Source organism: Hypanus sabinus, chromosome 2 (assembly GCF_030144855.1).
Source record: "Hypanus sabinus isolate sHypSab1 chromosome 2, sHypSab1.hap1, whole genome shotgun sequence".
NCBI lineage: Eukaryota > Metazoa > Chordata > Chondrichthyes > Myliobatiformes > Dasyatidae > Hypanus > Hypanus sabinus.
In genome coordinates, this window is record NC_082707.1 from 107,836,996 (window position 1) to 107,850,024 (window position 13,029).

Consider the following 13,029-nt stretch of genomic DNA (forward strand, 5'->3'; position numbering starts at 1 on the left):
ACCCTCCCTCCCTCCCTGTCCTGCCCCGCCCCACCCGGCTCTCACCCTCCCTCCCTCCCTGTCCTGCCCCGCCCCGCCCGGCTCTCACCCTCCCTCCCTCCCTGTCCTGCCCCGCCCCGCCCGGCTCTCACCCTCCCTCCCTCCCTGTCCTGCCCCGCCCCGCCCGGCTCTCACCCTCCCTCCCTGCCCTGTCCTGCCCCGCCCCGCCCGGCTCTCACCCTCCCTCCCTCCCTGTCCTGCCCCGCCCCGCCCCGCCCGGCTCTCACCCTCCCCCTCAGAGTTGTAGATCCCGCTGGCGACGCGGCTGAAGCAGCGAAAAGGATCGGAGCGGCTTCTGGTGAAGGCGCCGCCCGGACCCAGAGAGGGATCAGGAGCGGCGAGGGAGAAGAGCCGGAGCGAGATCAGTATCTGGAGCCGGGGCCGACCGGGACCCGGACTCGGATACGATGCTGCCTCTCCAGCCGCTGCCAGTCGCGCTGCTGCTGACTTGGGTGTCCGAGTCTTTGGTGAGTACAAACTGCCGCCGGTTCAGGATGGGGTGGGGGGTAATCCCAGGATCAGCTGTGGGTGTTTGATGCCGAACAGTAAGGGGAGACCACTCGGCCCCTTCAGACCATGCTAGTCGGGGAAGCCTCCCCTGATCTTCACAGCGCTCGGTTAATTCCATGGCTTCCCTTCCTCAGGTTCTCCCCCCCCTCCCCGGTAACGGGTCAGTGAGAATAGGATTTACCCCTCTCGTCCCTCACCTTCCTCGCTCTGTCACTGTGAATCTGTGCTCATGATATCTGATCTCATTGTCTCAGAACCTTACTTTAAGCACCCTCTCTCCTCCCCTGTTCTATAGAAAATAACTTCAGCCCATCCAAAAGTCAGGCTGCACCTGTAGGGAGGAAATGAGCTAATGTCAGTCTCACCAGACAGAAACAGGCCCTTTTTAGCCCACGTTGTCCAGGCCAGTATACACTGATCCTATTAACATCGTTATGTTCCTATCAGCCCTGTCTCAGCAATTGTAGTGCTTGTCTTCATACTTGTGCTGAGAGTCCCTGCCTCCACTACCCTCTCAGGTGATGTATTTCTGATTTCAAACCTGTCTGGGGCAAAAATTCGCCTTCAAATCCCCTACAATAAAACCATAGAATATCTACAGCACATTACAGGCCCTTCGACCCACAATGTTGTGCTGACCGTGTAACCTATTACCTTTCAGCTCTATTTTCAGACATCTACTTTTGGGTAAAGTTTCTCACCTTCAGCCTTTATCAGTCTCCTATACTCCAAGGAGAACTGACTTAGCCTCTCCTCATCTCAGGTAACATCCCAGTGAATCTCCTTTGCACCTTCTGCGATGTAGCCACGTCCGTCGTGTGCTGTGCTGAACAGAGGTGCAAATGAAGGCTTGCCAGAGATGTAATTGAGATTCTGCAAAGCAGGAGGATGCAGAAAAATAAAGGCTTTTCTCCGACAAGGAGGTTCCTGAGTTTAAAGTGAGGAGCAGAGGCATGGATAAGGAATTTGGGTGAAGGGGAATTGTGATGGAAGTGATTCAGTGAACTTCAGAGGGAAATTGGAGATGAACTGGGATATCTTTCAGGCTGTTAGGACAGAGTGCGGAAGTGGGGTTAGGAGGGATCTTGCAGGCTGTTAGGAGGGCGAGGAGGAGAGAGTTAGCGAGAACAGGAAGGTAGCAGCACTGGGGAGGAGGTGAACAGAAGCAGGCAAAGGAAGAAGTGGCTGTATACAGTGGAGCTTAGAGATAGTATCACACAGCATATAATTCAGCCCTTCAGCCGTCCATGTCCATGCTGGCCAGCAAGCACCCTCCTGCACCAATCCCATTTGGTCATTTATATGAGACAGGGCAGTGATGGGAGGCACATGCCTGACAGTGTTGAGCATTTTGGTAGGTAGCCGGAAAGCCTTTGTGTAACAATGGAGACCCAGGTTCAGAGCTCTGTGGAAGTGTCTGCACTGGTGGTTATGAAGGCTTGATTGCCTTTATTAGGCGAGGTATTGAGTTCTAAGGTCAGGAAGTTGTGTTGCAGCTTTATACAACTCCAGCTGGGCTGCATCGGGAGTACTGCAAGCAGTTCTGGTCACCCCATTATAGGAAGGATGTCGAGGCCTTGGAGAAGGTACAGAAGAGTTCACCAATATGTTGCCTGGATTAGAAGCCACATGCTATCACAAGAGGTTAGACAAACTTGGAGTGGTGGATTGAGGGGAGACCAGTTAGAGGTTTATCTGATTATGAGAGGCAAAGATAGAGACAGACGGTATTTTTTCTCTCAGGGGTCAAGTGTGTAATACCAGGTAATATATATAAGGTGAGGGGGGTAATTTCAAAGGAGATGTGAGGGGCAAGTTGTTTTTACATAGAGTGGTGGGTGCCTGGAATGTGTTCCTGGGGTGGGGTAGAGGCAAATACAAACTTTGTACATTAGGGACTTTTAAGAGACGTTTGGATAGGAAAATGGATGTGAGGAATTTGGACAGATATGGATGTTGTGTCAGCTGAAGGGACTTGTTTAGTTGACCATTTGATCACTAATTGAATTGCTTTGCCACAACATTCTGGGCTGAAGGGCCTGTTCCTGTATCATTCCATGTTCTAAAGTTGGAGAAAATGGATCGATAAACCTTAGTTTCCAACTTTGTCACGAGTTGTGAGTGTGGTTTGTGAAATGGCTAAAGGAAATTTTGGCAAGTGTCCAGGTACTGTGATGGTTGCAGTCAACATTGCTGTGCTTGTTAACTGAAAGGGTTAGGCTAAGTGTTTTGGGCAGAAACTACTGTCATCACACAGTCGAGAACAGCAGGCGTGGGATCACTGTGTGCAATTTGCAATAACACTAGGGAACTGAGGGAGTATGAAATAAGTCAGAGCAAGGGTGTGACTTTGGTGCAAGCCTTTACTCAGGAGGCAGATGTTGGTGATGATGCACTGTGGAGGTGTGATTGAGTCCACAGAGGAGAGCCTATTTCCTTACCATGTTGAGGGGGTCATTAGTCACAGCCTGCAAATCAGAAGAGAATACTGTAGTCACCAACATTGATCCCAACAGAAAAACAGTCTAACTGGGCAGTTGGGTTGTACTGAACATAGAAAAATAGAAATCTACAGCACATTACAGGCCCTTTGGCCCACAATGTTGTGCCAACCATGTAACCTACTCCAGAAACTGCCTAGAATTTCCCCAGTGTACAGCCCTCTATTTTTCTAAGCTCCATGTACCTATCTTAAGAGTCTCTTAAAAGACTATTGTATCTAGCTCTACTGCTGTCACTGGTGATGCATTTCATGCACCCACCTCTTCCTCTATCAGGTCACCTCTCATCCTCCGTTGCTCTGAGAAAAAGCCGAGTTCCCTCACCTGTATTGGTCTCTGCCTTTCCTTTGGATTCAATCAGCTGCATGGAGAAGGAGAGCTGACTACATGGGCAACAGCTTGCTCTCCATATCATACGGCCCAAGCTTGCATACTGGCTGGCGTTTCACATAGTCAACTGGACCGCAACCTCCATGATCAATTCAGGGCCTCAGTGGGCTGTACTTCAGGGTCAGAGCTTCAGGAGTGTTACTGTGGTGATGAAGGATTGGCAAAGGATGCCTATATTGGAACTGAAGAGGAACTTGCTCACCTTGTCCTTCTGAGTAGTGGAGGTAGCCAGATCAGGAGGAAGCCCCAGTGAGCATCTAGCAGGGTGTGCAGTGCAGCTGTGGAGTAGAGGTAGCGGGTAGGAAAAGTGGTGTAACTATCACACTCTCACCGGACAGTGACGGGTGTGGAGTAATCCAATCACTCCAGATGTATATTGTGGTTGGTTGAAAGTAGGTGCTGAGTGATTTATAGAAGGTTTGTATTGTGTAAACTCTGGTGTGTGGTGATACCATTATCAGTGATGCACTAATCCCATTACCATCACTGTCAGTAAGAAGAACCCATTCCAACCGGACTTGCTGAATGAACCACTAACACTTAGGCTACTTAGCCTCCAGAGAAAGGCCACGTTGAAGTGGAGATTTTCTACACAATACTACCCTGAGCCGAGTTGCTTGCTGGCTGGATTTTCACATTGGAGGACACATCCTCTGGAAGGAAGTCCGTATAACCATATAACAATTACAGCATGGAAGCAGACCATCTCGGCCCTTCTAGTCCATGCCAAACGCTTACTCTCACCTAGTCCCACCTACCTGCACTCAGCCCATAACCCTCCATTCCCTTCCTGTCCATTTACCTATCCAATTTTTTTTAAATGACAAAATCGAACTTGCCTCAGTCCAGCATAACTGAGCATGTATATATAAACCAGGAATACACTGATAATCAAACACTCACTGGTAACCCATCCAAAGGACCTGTTTCCATGTGATAAAACTCTCATACTGTGTATTTTCTATAGATGCTGCTTGACTCAAAGAATTCCTTCAGTTTCTCCAAATGTTTCTAATATGTTTGGTTAGAAGTCTTTTGCTTGTTCATGAAGCAGTGTTAGTGACATTTTCCCTTCTGACTCAGGAGATCAAAATCTGATTGCGTTCACACCTTGCTCCAGAGTCCTGGGGACCAAGTGCAGTGCATTTAATGGGAATCCGGCACTGTCAGAGGCTCTGGCCTTGTTGGGACAATGAAGAGGACATTGATTACTCTCTAGTGGAGAGAAAAGTCCCAAAAACAGTAGTTAGAGAACTGGGAAGTTTTGCAGTGAAGCTGAAGCTAATTATATCATCACTGTTTGGTCTTGCTTTGCACAAATTGGCTGCTGGTTTCCTAGGTTACAACAGTGGTTACACTTCACAGAGTATAGTGTCAGAACAGGCCTTTCAGCCCGACTTGTTTGTGCCCACTACTTCCAGAACCCACTTTAGGCCTTCAGGGAGGTGGAGCTTTGCAATAAAAATACTTTGCTTGCTACCTCTCAGTTTAGGACAAACAGAAGTTGCCCAGAAGTGCAAATTTTCCTTGTACCAGTGCTTCATATACTACTTTATAAAAATAGTGCTTCATTCTTCGTGAAAATCAATCCTCTTTCAATGATCATCCAGCGACTGATTTAAAAAAAATCATTAAATTTGCAACTTCATTGTAGTTGTGATTTAAAGGAGTAAATGATCCTTTCCGTACAATGAAAGGCAAACTGACAATGGCTTTGCTTTCACTAAACAATCTGAGCACTCACAAATGTGCATTCCTTAGAGTCTGACGTCAGGCGTATTATCGTATTTGTTCCTTCAGTGCACTTTAGAATATCAGAACCACCTCATCCACCCACTTCAAGGCAGAGACCTTAACCCTTAAGAAGCCCGAGTAGGAGAGGATTTTTGCCCACAATGTACTGATGCAGTTTAGTTTTCCAGCCCAGTGTGTGCCAACAGCAGAGTTATAAGTGCAGACCTGACAAATAAGCTGATTCTGGGTGGCTCTTCTGAGATATTGTTTATAGTTGTGTTAGTTCCAAGGACAGACTGTGAGCATTCCACTCATTAAAATAATAACACACCATATTTATGAGTGTTCAAAAGCAGAATGCTGCAGAAACAGACTGTATGAAGAAAACATTACCCCATGTTTCAGCACTTGTGAGGTATGTTGTTTCTTTCTCATCAAGCTCTGTCAGTCACTGTCACCCTGTACCACACTGACACCTTAAATTCACATTCCCCTGTACTACACTGACACCCTACAGTCACGATCGCCCTGTACCGCACTGACACACTACAGTCCCTCTCCGCCTGTACTACACTGACATGCTACAGTCACAATCCCCTGTACCACACTGACACCTTAAATTCACATTCCCCGTACCACACTGACATCCTACGTCACAGTTGCCCTGTAACACACTGACGCTCTGCAGTCCCTCTCGCCCTGTACCACGCTGATACCCTACAGTCCCTCTCGCCCTGTAGCACACTTTTTATTACAAAATCCTTTATTACAAATATCGGTGCTATACAATATATACAAAACAGTGGCAAACACAGTTACTGCACTACAAATAGACAATAGACATTACACCAGAATGTTGCCATCTCTATCCACGATGGCATTTACACCCCGCGGAGCCCAACGGTCTCGAAACTCCTCTAAGGCCACTATGGACTGCGCGTGTTCTTTTTCAATTTTTACCTGGGCACGAACATACCCCCTAAACATTGCCAGGCAGTCTGCCCGGGGAGATCCTCCCGCCACCCGTTTCCAAGACCCTCGGATGGCGGATTTCGCCAGCCCCAGGAGCAAGTTGACTAGGACATCCTCATCCCTCCATGCCCCCTTCCTTACTGGGTGACCATATATAAATAGGGTGGGGCTAAAACACTGACATCCTAAAGTAATTGTCACACTGTACCACACTGACACCCTACAGTATCTGTCAAGTTGCACCACACTGACATTCTACAATCTCTCTCGCCTTGTACCACACTGACATCCTAAAGTCTCTGACACCCTATGCCACGCAAACACACTACAGTCAAGTTCCCCTGTACCACACTGACACCATACAGTCATGCTCGCCCTGTACCACACTGACACCATACAGTCATGCTCGCCCTGTACCATACTGACAAACTACAGTCACTGTCACCCTTTACCACACTGACATTCTACAGTCCCACTCACCCTGTATCACACTGACACCCTATAGTCATGCTTATCCTGTACCACACTGACACCCTACAGTCCCTTTTGCCCTGTACCACACTGGCACCCTACAGTCACACTTGCCCTGTTCCACACTGACACCCTTCAGTCACATACCCCTGTACCACACTGACACCCTACAGTCACACTCACCCTGTACCACACTGACATGCTACAGTCCCACTCACCCCGTACCACACTGACACCCTACAGTCACATTCCCTTGTACCACACTGACAGCCTACAGTCATTTTTCCCTGTAACACACTGATATCCTATAGTATCTGTCACCCTGTACCACACTGACATCCTACAGTCACTCTTGCTCTGTACCACATGACACCCTACAGTCACGCTCGCCCTGTACCACATGACACCCTACAGTCACGCTTGCCCTGTACCACATGACACTCTACAGTCACGCTCGCCCTGTACCACATGACACCCTACAGTCACTCTCGCCCTGTACCACACAGACACCCTACAGTCACGTTCTCCCTGTATCACACAGATACCCTACAGTCACTCTCACCCTGTACCACACAGACACCCTACAGTCACGTTCGCCCTGTAACACACAAGCACCCTACAGTTGTGCTCGCTCTGTACCACACGGCACCCTACAGTCACTCTCGCCCTGTACCACACAGCACCCTACAGTCACGGTCGCCCTGTACCACACAGACACCTTACAGTCACGGTCGCCCTGTACCACACAGACACCTTACAGTCACGCTCGCCCTGTACCACACAGCACCCTACAGTCACGGTCGCCCTGTAACACACAGACACCTTACAGTCACACTCGCCCTGTACCACACAGCACCCTACAGTCACAGTCGCCCTGTACCACACAGACACCTTACAGTCACACTCGCCCTGTACCACACAGCACCCTACAGTCACGGTCGCCCTGTACCACACAGACACCTTACAGTCACGCTCGCCCTGTACCACACAGCACCCTACAGTCACGGTCGCCCTGTACCACACAGACACCTTACAGTCACACTCGCCCTGTACCACACAGCACCCTACAGTCACGGTCGCCCTGTACCACACAGACACCCTACAGTCATGTTCGCCCTGTAACACACAGATACCCTGCAGTCAAGTTCGCCCTGTACCACACAGACACCCTACAGTCACTCTCACCCTGTACCACACAGACACCCTACAGTCACGTTCTCCCTGTATCACACAGATACCCTACAGTCACTCTCACCCTGTACCACACAGACACCCTACAGTCACGTTCGCCCTGTAACACACAAGCACCCTACAGTTGTGCTCGCTCTGTACCACACGGCACCCTACAGTCACTCTCGCCCTGTACCACACAGCACCCTACAGTCACGGTCGCCCTGTACCACACAGACACCTTACAGTCACGCTCGCCCTGTACCACACAGACACCTTACAGTCACGGTCGCCCTGTACCACACAGACACCTTACAGTCACGCTCGCCCTGTACCACACAGCACCCTACAGTCACGGTCGCCCTGTACCACACAGACACCTTACAGTCACACTCGCCCTGTACCACACAGCACCCTACAGTCACGGTCGCCCTGTACCACACAGACACCTTACAGTCACACTCGCCCTGTACCACACAGCACCCTACAGTCACGGTCGCCCTGTACCACACAGACACCCTACAGTCATGTTCGCCCTGTAACACACAGATACCCTGCAGTCAAGTTCGCCCTGTACCACACAGACACCCTACAGTCATGTTCGCCCTGTAACACACAGATACCCTGCAGTCACGCTCGCCCTGTACCACACAGACACCCTACAGTCACGTTCTCCCTGTATCACACAGATACCCTACAGTCACTCTCACCCTGTACCACACAGACACCCTACAGTCACGTTCGCCCTGTAACACACAAGCACCCTACAGTTGTGCTCGCTCTGTACCACACGGCACCCTACAGTCACTCTCGCCCTGTACCACACAGCACCCTACAGTCACGGTCGCCCTGTACCACACAGACACCTTACAGTCACGCTCGCCCTGTACCACACAGCACCCTACAGTCACGGTCGCCCTGTACCACACAGACACCTTACAGTCACACTCGCCCTGTACCACACAGCACCCTACAGTCACGGTCGCCCTGTACCACACAGACACCTTACAGTCACGCTCGCCCTGTACCACACAGCACCCTACAGTCACGGTCGCCCTGTACCACACAGACACCTTACAGTCACTCTCGCCCTGTACCACACAGCACCCTACAGTCACGGTCGCCCTGTACCACACAGACACCCTACAGTCATGTTCGCCCTGTAACACACAGATACCCTGCAGTCAAGTTCGCCCTGTACCACACAGACACCCTACAGTCACTCTCACCCTGTACCACACAGACACCCTACAGTCACTCTCACCCTGTACCACACAGACACCCTACAGTCACGTTCTCCCTGTATCACACAGATACCCTACAGTCACTCTCACCCTGTACCACACAGACACCCTACAGTCACGTTCGCCCTGTAACACACAAGCACCCTACAGTTGTGCTCACCCTGTACCACACGGCACCCTACAGTCACTCTCACCCTGTACCACATGGCACCCTACAGTCACGCTCGCCCTGGACCACACGGCACCCTACAGTCAAGTTTGCCCTGTACCACACAGACATCCTACAGTCACCCTTGCCCTGTACCACATGACACACTACAGTCACGTTCACCCTGTACCACACAGACACCCTACAGTCACGGTCGCCCTGTACCACACAGACACCTTACAGTCACGCTCGCCCTGTACCACACAGCACCCTACAGTCACGGTCGCCCTGTACCACACAGACACCTTACAGTCACACTCGCCCTGTACCACACAGCACCCTACAGTCACGGTCGCCCTGTACCACACAGACACCTTACAGTCACACTCGCCCTGTACCACACAGCACCCTACAGTCACGGTCGCCCTGTACCACACAGACACCCTACAGTCATGTTCGCCCTGTAACACACAGATACCCTGCAGTCAAGTTCGCCCTGTACCACATGACACCCTACAGTCACTCTCGCCCTGTACCACACAGACACCCTACAGTCACGTTCTCCCTGTATCACACAGATACCCTACAGTCACTCTCACCCTGTACCACACAGACACCCTACAGTCACGTTCGCCCTGTAACACACAAGCACCCTACAGTTGTGCTCGCTCTGTACCACACGGCACCCTACAGTCACTCTCGCCCTGTACCACACAGCACCCTACAGTCACGGTCGCCCTGTACCACACAGACACCTTACAGTCACGGTCGCCCTGTACCACACAGACACCTTACAGTCACGCTCGCCCTGTACCACACAGCACCCTACAGTCACGGTCGCCCTGTAACACACAGACACCTTACAGTCACACTCGCCCTGTACCACACAGCACCCTACAGTCACGGTCGCCCTGTACCACACAGACACCTTACAGTCACACTCGCCCTGTACCACACAGCACCCTACAGTCACGGTCGCCCTGTACCACACAGACACCTTACAGTCACGCTCGCCCTGTACCACACAGCACCCTACAGTCACGGTCGCCCTGTACCACACAGACACCTTACAGTCACACTCGCCCTGTACCACACAGCACCCTACAGTCACGGTCGCCCTGTACCACACAGACACCCTACAGTCATGTTCGCCCTGTAACACACAGATACCCTGCAGTCAAGTTCGCCCTGTACCACACAGACACCCTACAGTCACTCTCACCCTGTACCACACAGACACCCTACAGTCACGTTCTCCCTGTATCACACAGATACCCTACAGTCACTCTCACCCTGTACCACACAGACACCCTACAGTCACGTTCGCCCTGTAACACACAAGCACCCTACAGTTGTGCTCGCTCTGTACCACACGGCACCCTACAGTCACTCTCGCCCTGTACCACACAGCACCCTACAGTCACGGTCGCCCTGTACCACACAGACACCTTACAGTCACGCTCGCCCTGTACCACACAGACACCTTACAGTCACGGTCGCCCTGTACCACACAGACACCTTACAGTCACGCTCGCCCTGTACCACACAGCACCCTACAGTCACGGTCGCCCTGTACCACACAGACACCTTACAGTCACACTCGCCCTGTACCACACAGCACCCTACAGTCACGGTCGCCCTGTACCACACAGACACCTTACAGTCACACTCGCCCTGTACCACACAGCACCCTACAGTCACGGTCGCCCTGTACCACACAGACACCCTACAGTCATGTTCGCCCTGTAACACACAGATACCCTGCAGTCAAGTTCGCCCTGTACCACACAGACACCCTACAGTCACTCTCACCCTGTACCACACAGACACCCTACAGTCACGTTCTCCCTGTATCACACAGATACCCTACAGTCACTCTCACCCTGTACCACACAGACACCCTACAGTCACGTTCGCCCTGTAACACACAAGCACCCTACAGTTGTGCTCGCTCTGTACCACACGGCACCCTACAGTCACTCTCGCCCTGTACCACACAGCACCCTACAGTCACGGTCGCCCTGTACCACACAGACACCTTACAGTCACGCTCGCCCTGTACCACACAGCACCCTACAGTCACGGTCGCCCTGTACCACACAGACACCTTACAGTCACGGTCGCCCTGTACCACACAGACACCTTACAGTCACGCTCGCCCTGTACCACACAGCACCCTACAGTCACGGTCGCCCTGTACCACACAGACACCTTACAGTCACACTCGCCCTGTACCACACAGCACCCTACAGTCACGGTCGCCCTGTACCACACAGACACCTTACAGTCACGCTCGCCCTGTACCACACAGCACCCTACAGTCACGGTCGCCCTGTACCACACAGACACCTTGCAGTCACTCTCGCCCTGTACCACACAGCACCCTACAGTCACGGTCGCCCTGTACCACACAGACACCCTACAGTCATGTTCGCCCTGTAACACACAGATACCCTGCAGTCAAGTTCGCCCTGTACCACACAGACACCCTACAGTCACTCTCACCCTGTACCACACAGACACCCTACAGTCACTCTCACCCTGTACCACACAGACACCCTACAGTCACGTTCTCCCTGTATCACACAGATACCCTACAGTCACTCTCACCCTGTACCACACAGACACCCTACAGTCACGTTCGCCCTGTAACACACAAGCACCCTACAGTTGTGCTCACCCTGTACCACACGGCACCCTACAGTCACTCTCACCCTGTACCACACGGCACCCTACAGTCACGCTCGCCCTGGACCACACGGCACCCTACAGTCAAGTTTGCCCTGTACCACACAGACATCCTACAGTCACCCTTGCCCTGTACCACATGACACACTACAGTCACGTTCACCCTGTACCACACAGACACCCTACAGTCACGGTCGCCCTGTACCACACAGACACCTTACAGTCACGCTCGCCCTGTACCACACAGACACCCTACAGTCATGTTCGCCCTGTAACACACAGATACCCTGCAGTCAAGTTCGCCCTGTACCACACAGACACCCTACAGTCACTCTCACCCTGTACCACACAGACACCCTACAGTCACTCTCACCCTGTACCACACAGACACCCTACAGTCACGTTCTCCCTGTATCACACAGATACCCTACAGTCACTCTCACCCTGTACCACACAGACACCCTACAGTCACGTTCGCCCTGTAACACACAAGCACCCTACAGTTGTGCTCACCCTGTACCACACGGCACCCTACAGTCACTCTCACCCTGTACCACACGGCACCCTACAGTCACGCTCGCCCTGGACCACACGGCACCCTACAGTCAAGTTTGCCCTGTACCACACAGACATCCTACAGTCACCCTTGCCCTGTACCACATGACACACTACAGTCACGTTCACCCTGTACCACACAGACACCCTACAGTCACGGTCGCCCTGTACCACACAGACACCTTACAGTCACGCTCGCCCTGTACCACACAGACACCCTACAGTCATGTTCGCCCTGTAACACACAGATACCCTGCAGTCAAGTTCGCCCTGTACCACACAGACACCCTACAGTCACTCTCACCCTGTACCACACAGACACCCTACAGTCACTCTCACCCTGTACCACATAGACACCTTACAGTCACGTTCGCCCTGTACCACACACACCCTACAGTCAAGTTTGCCCTGTATCACACAGACATCCTGCAGTCACTCTTGCCCTGTACCATACGACACACTACAGTCACGTTCACCCTGTACCACACAGCACCCTACAGTCACTCTCGCCCTGTCCCACACTTTACTGTCTTCATTGAGAAACTTGCTACTCCAGACACAATGTCCACTTTTTCCCTTCAAGGGTCCTTATCCTTTTCTCCTCATG

At 51.9% G+C, this 13,029-nt stretch overlaps 1 protein-coding gene across 7 annotated transcripts in view; it reads left to right on the top strand.

The window, feature by feature from the left end:
• Positions 1-263: 263 nt before the first annotated feature.
• The window catches only part of paplna (papilin a, proteoglycan-like sulfated glycoprotein), a 610,770-nt gene continuing 598,004 nt past the window's right edge, over positions 264-13,029 (top strand). For all 7 annotated transcript variants that reach the window (XM_059951694.1, XM_059951720.1, XM_059951737.1 and 4 more), the window contains exon 1: positions 264-506. In XM_059951694.1, the coding sequence (XP_059807677.1) occupies positions 447-506 (60 nt within the window). In that variant the 5' untranslated portion in view covers positions 264-446. The remainder of the gene's footprint in view (positions 507-13,029) is intronic.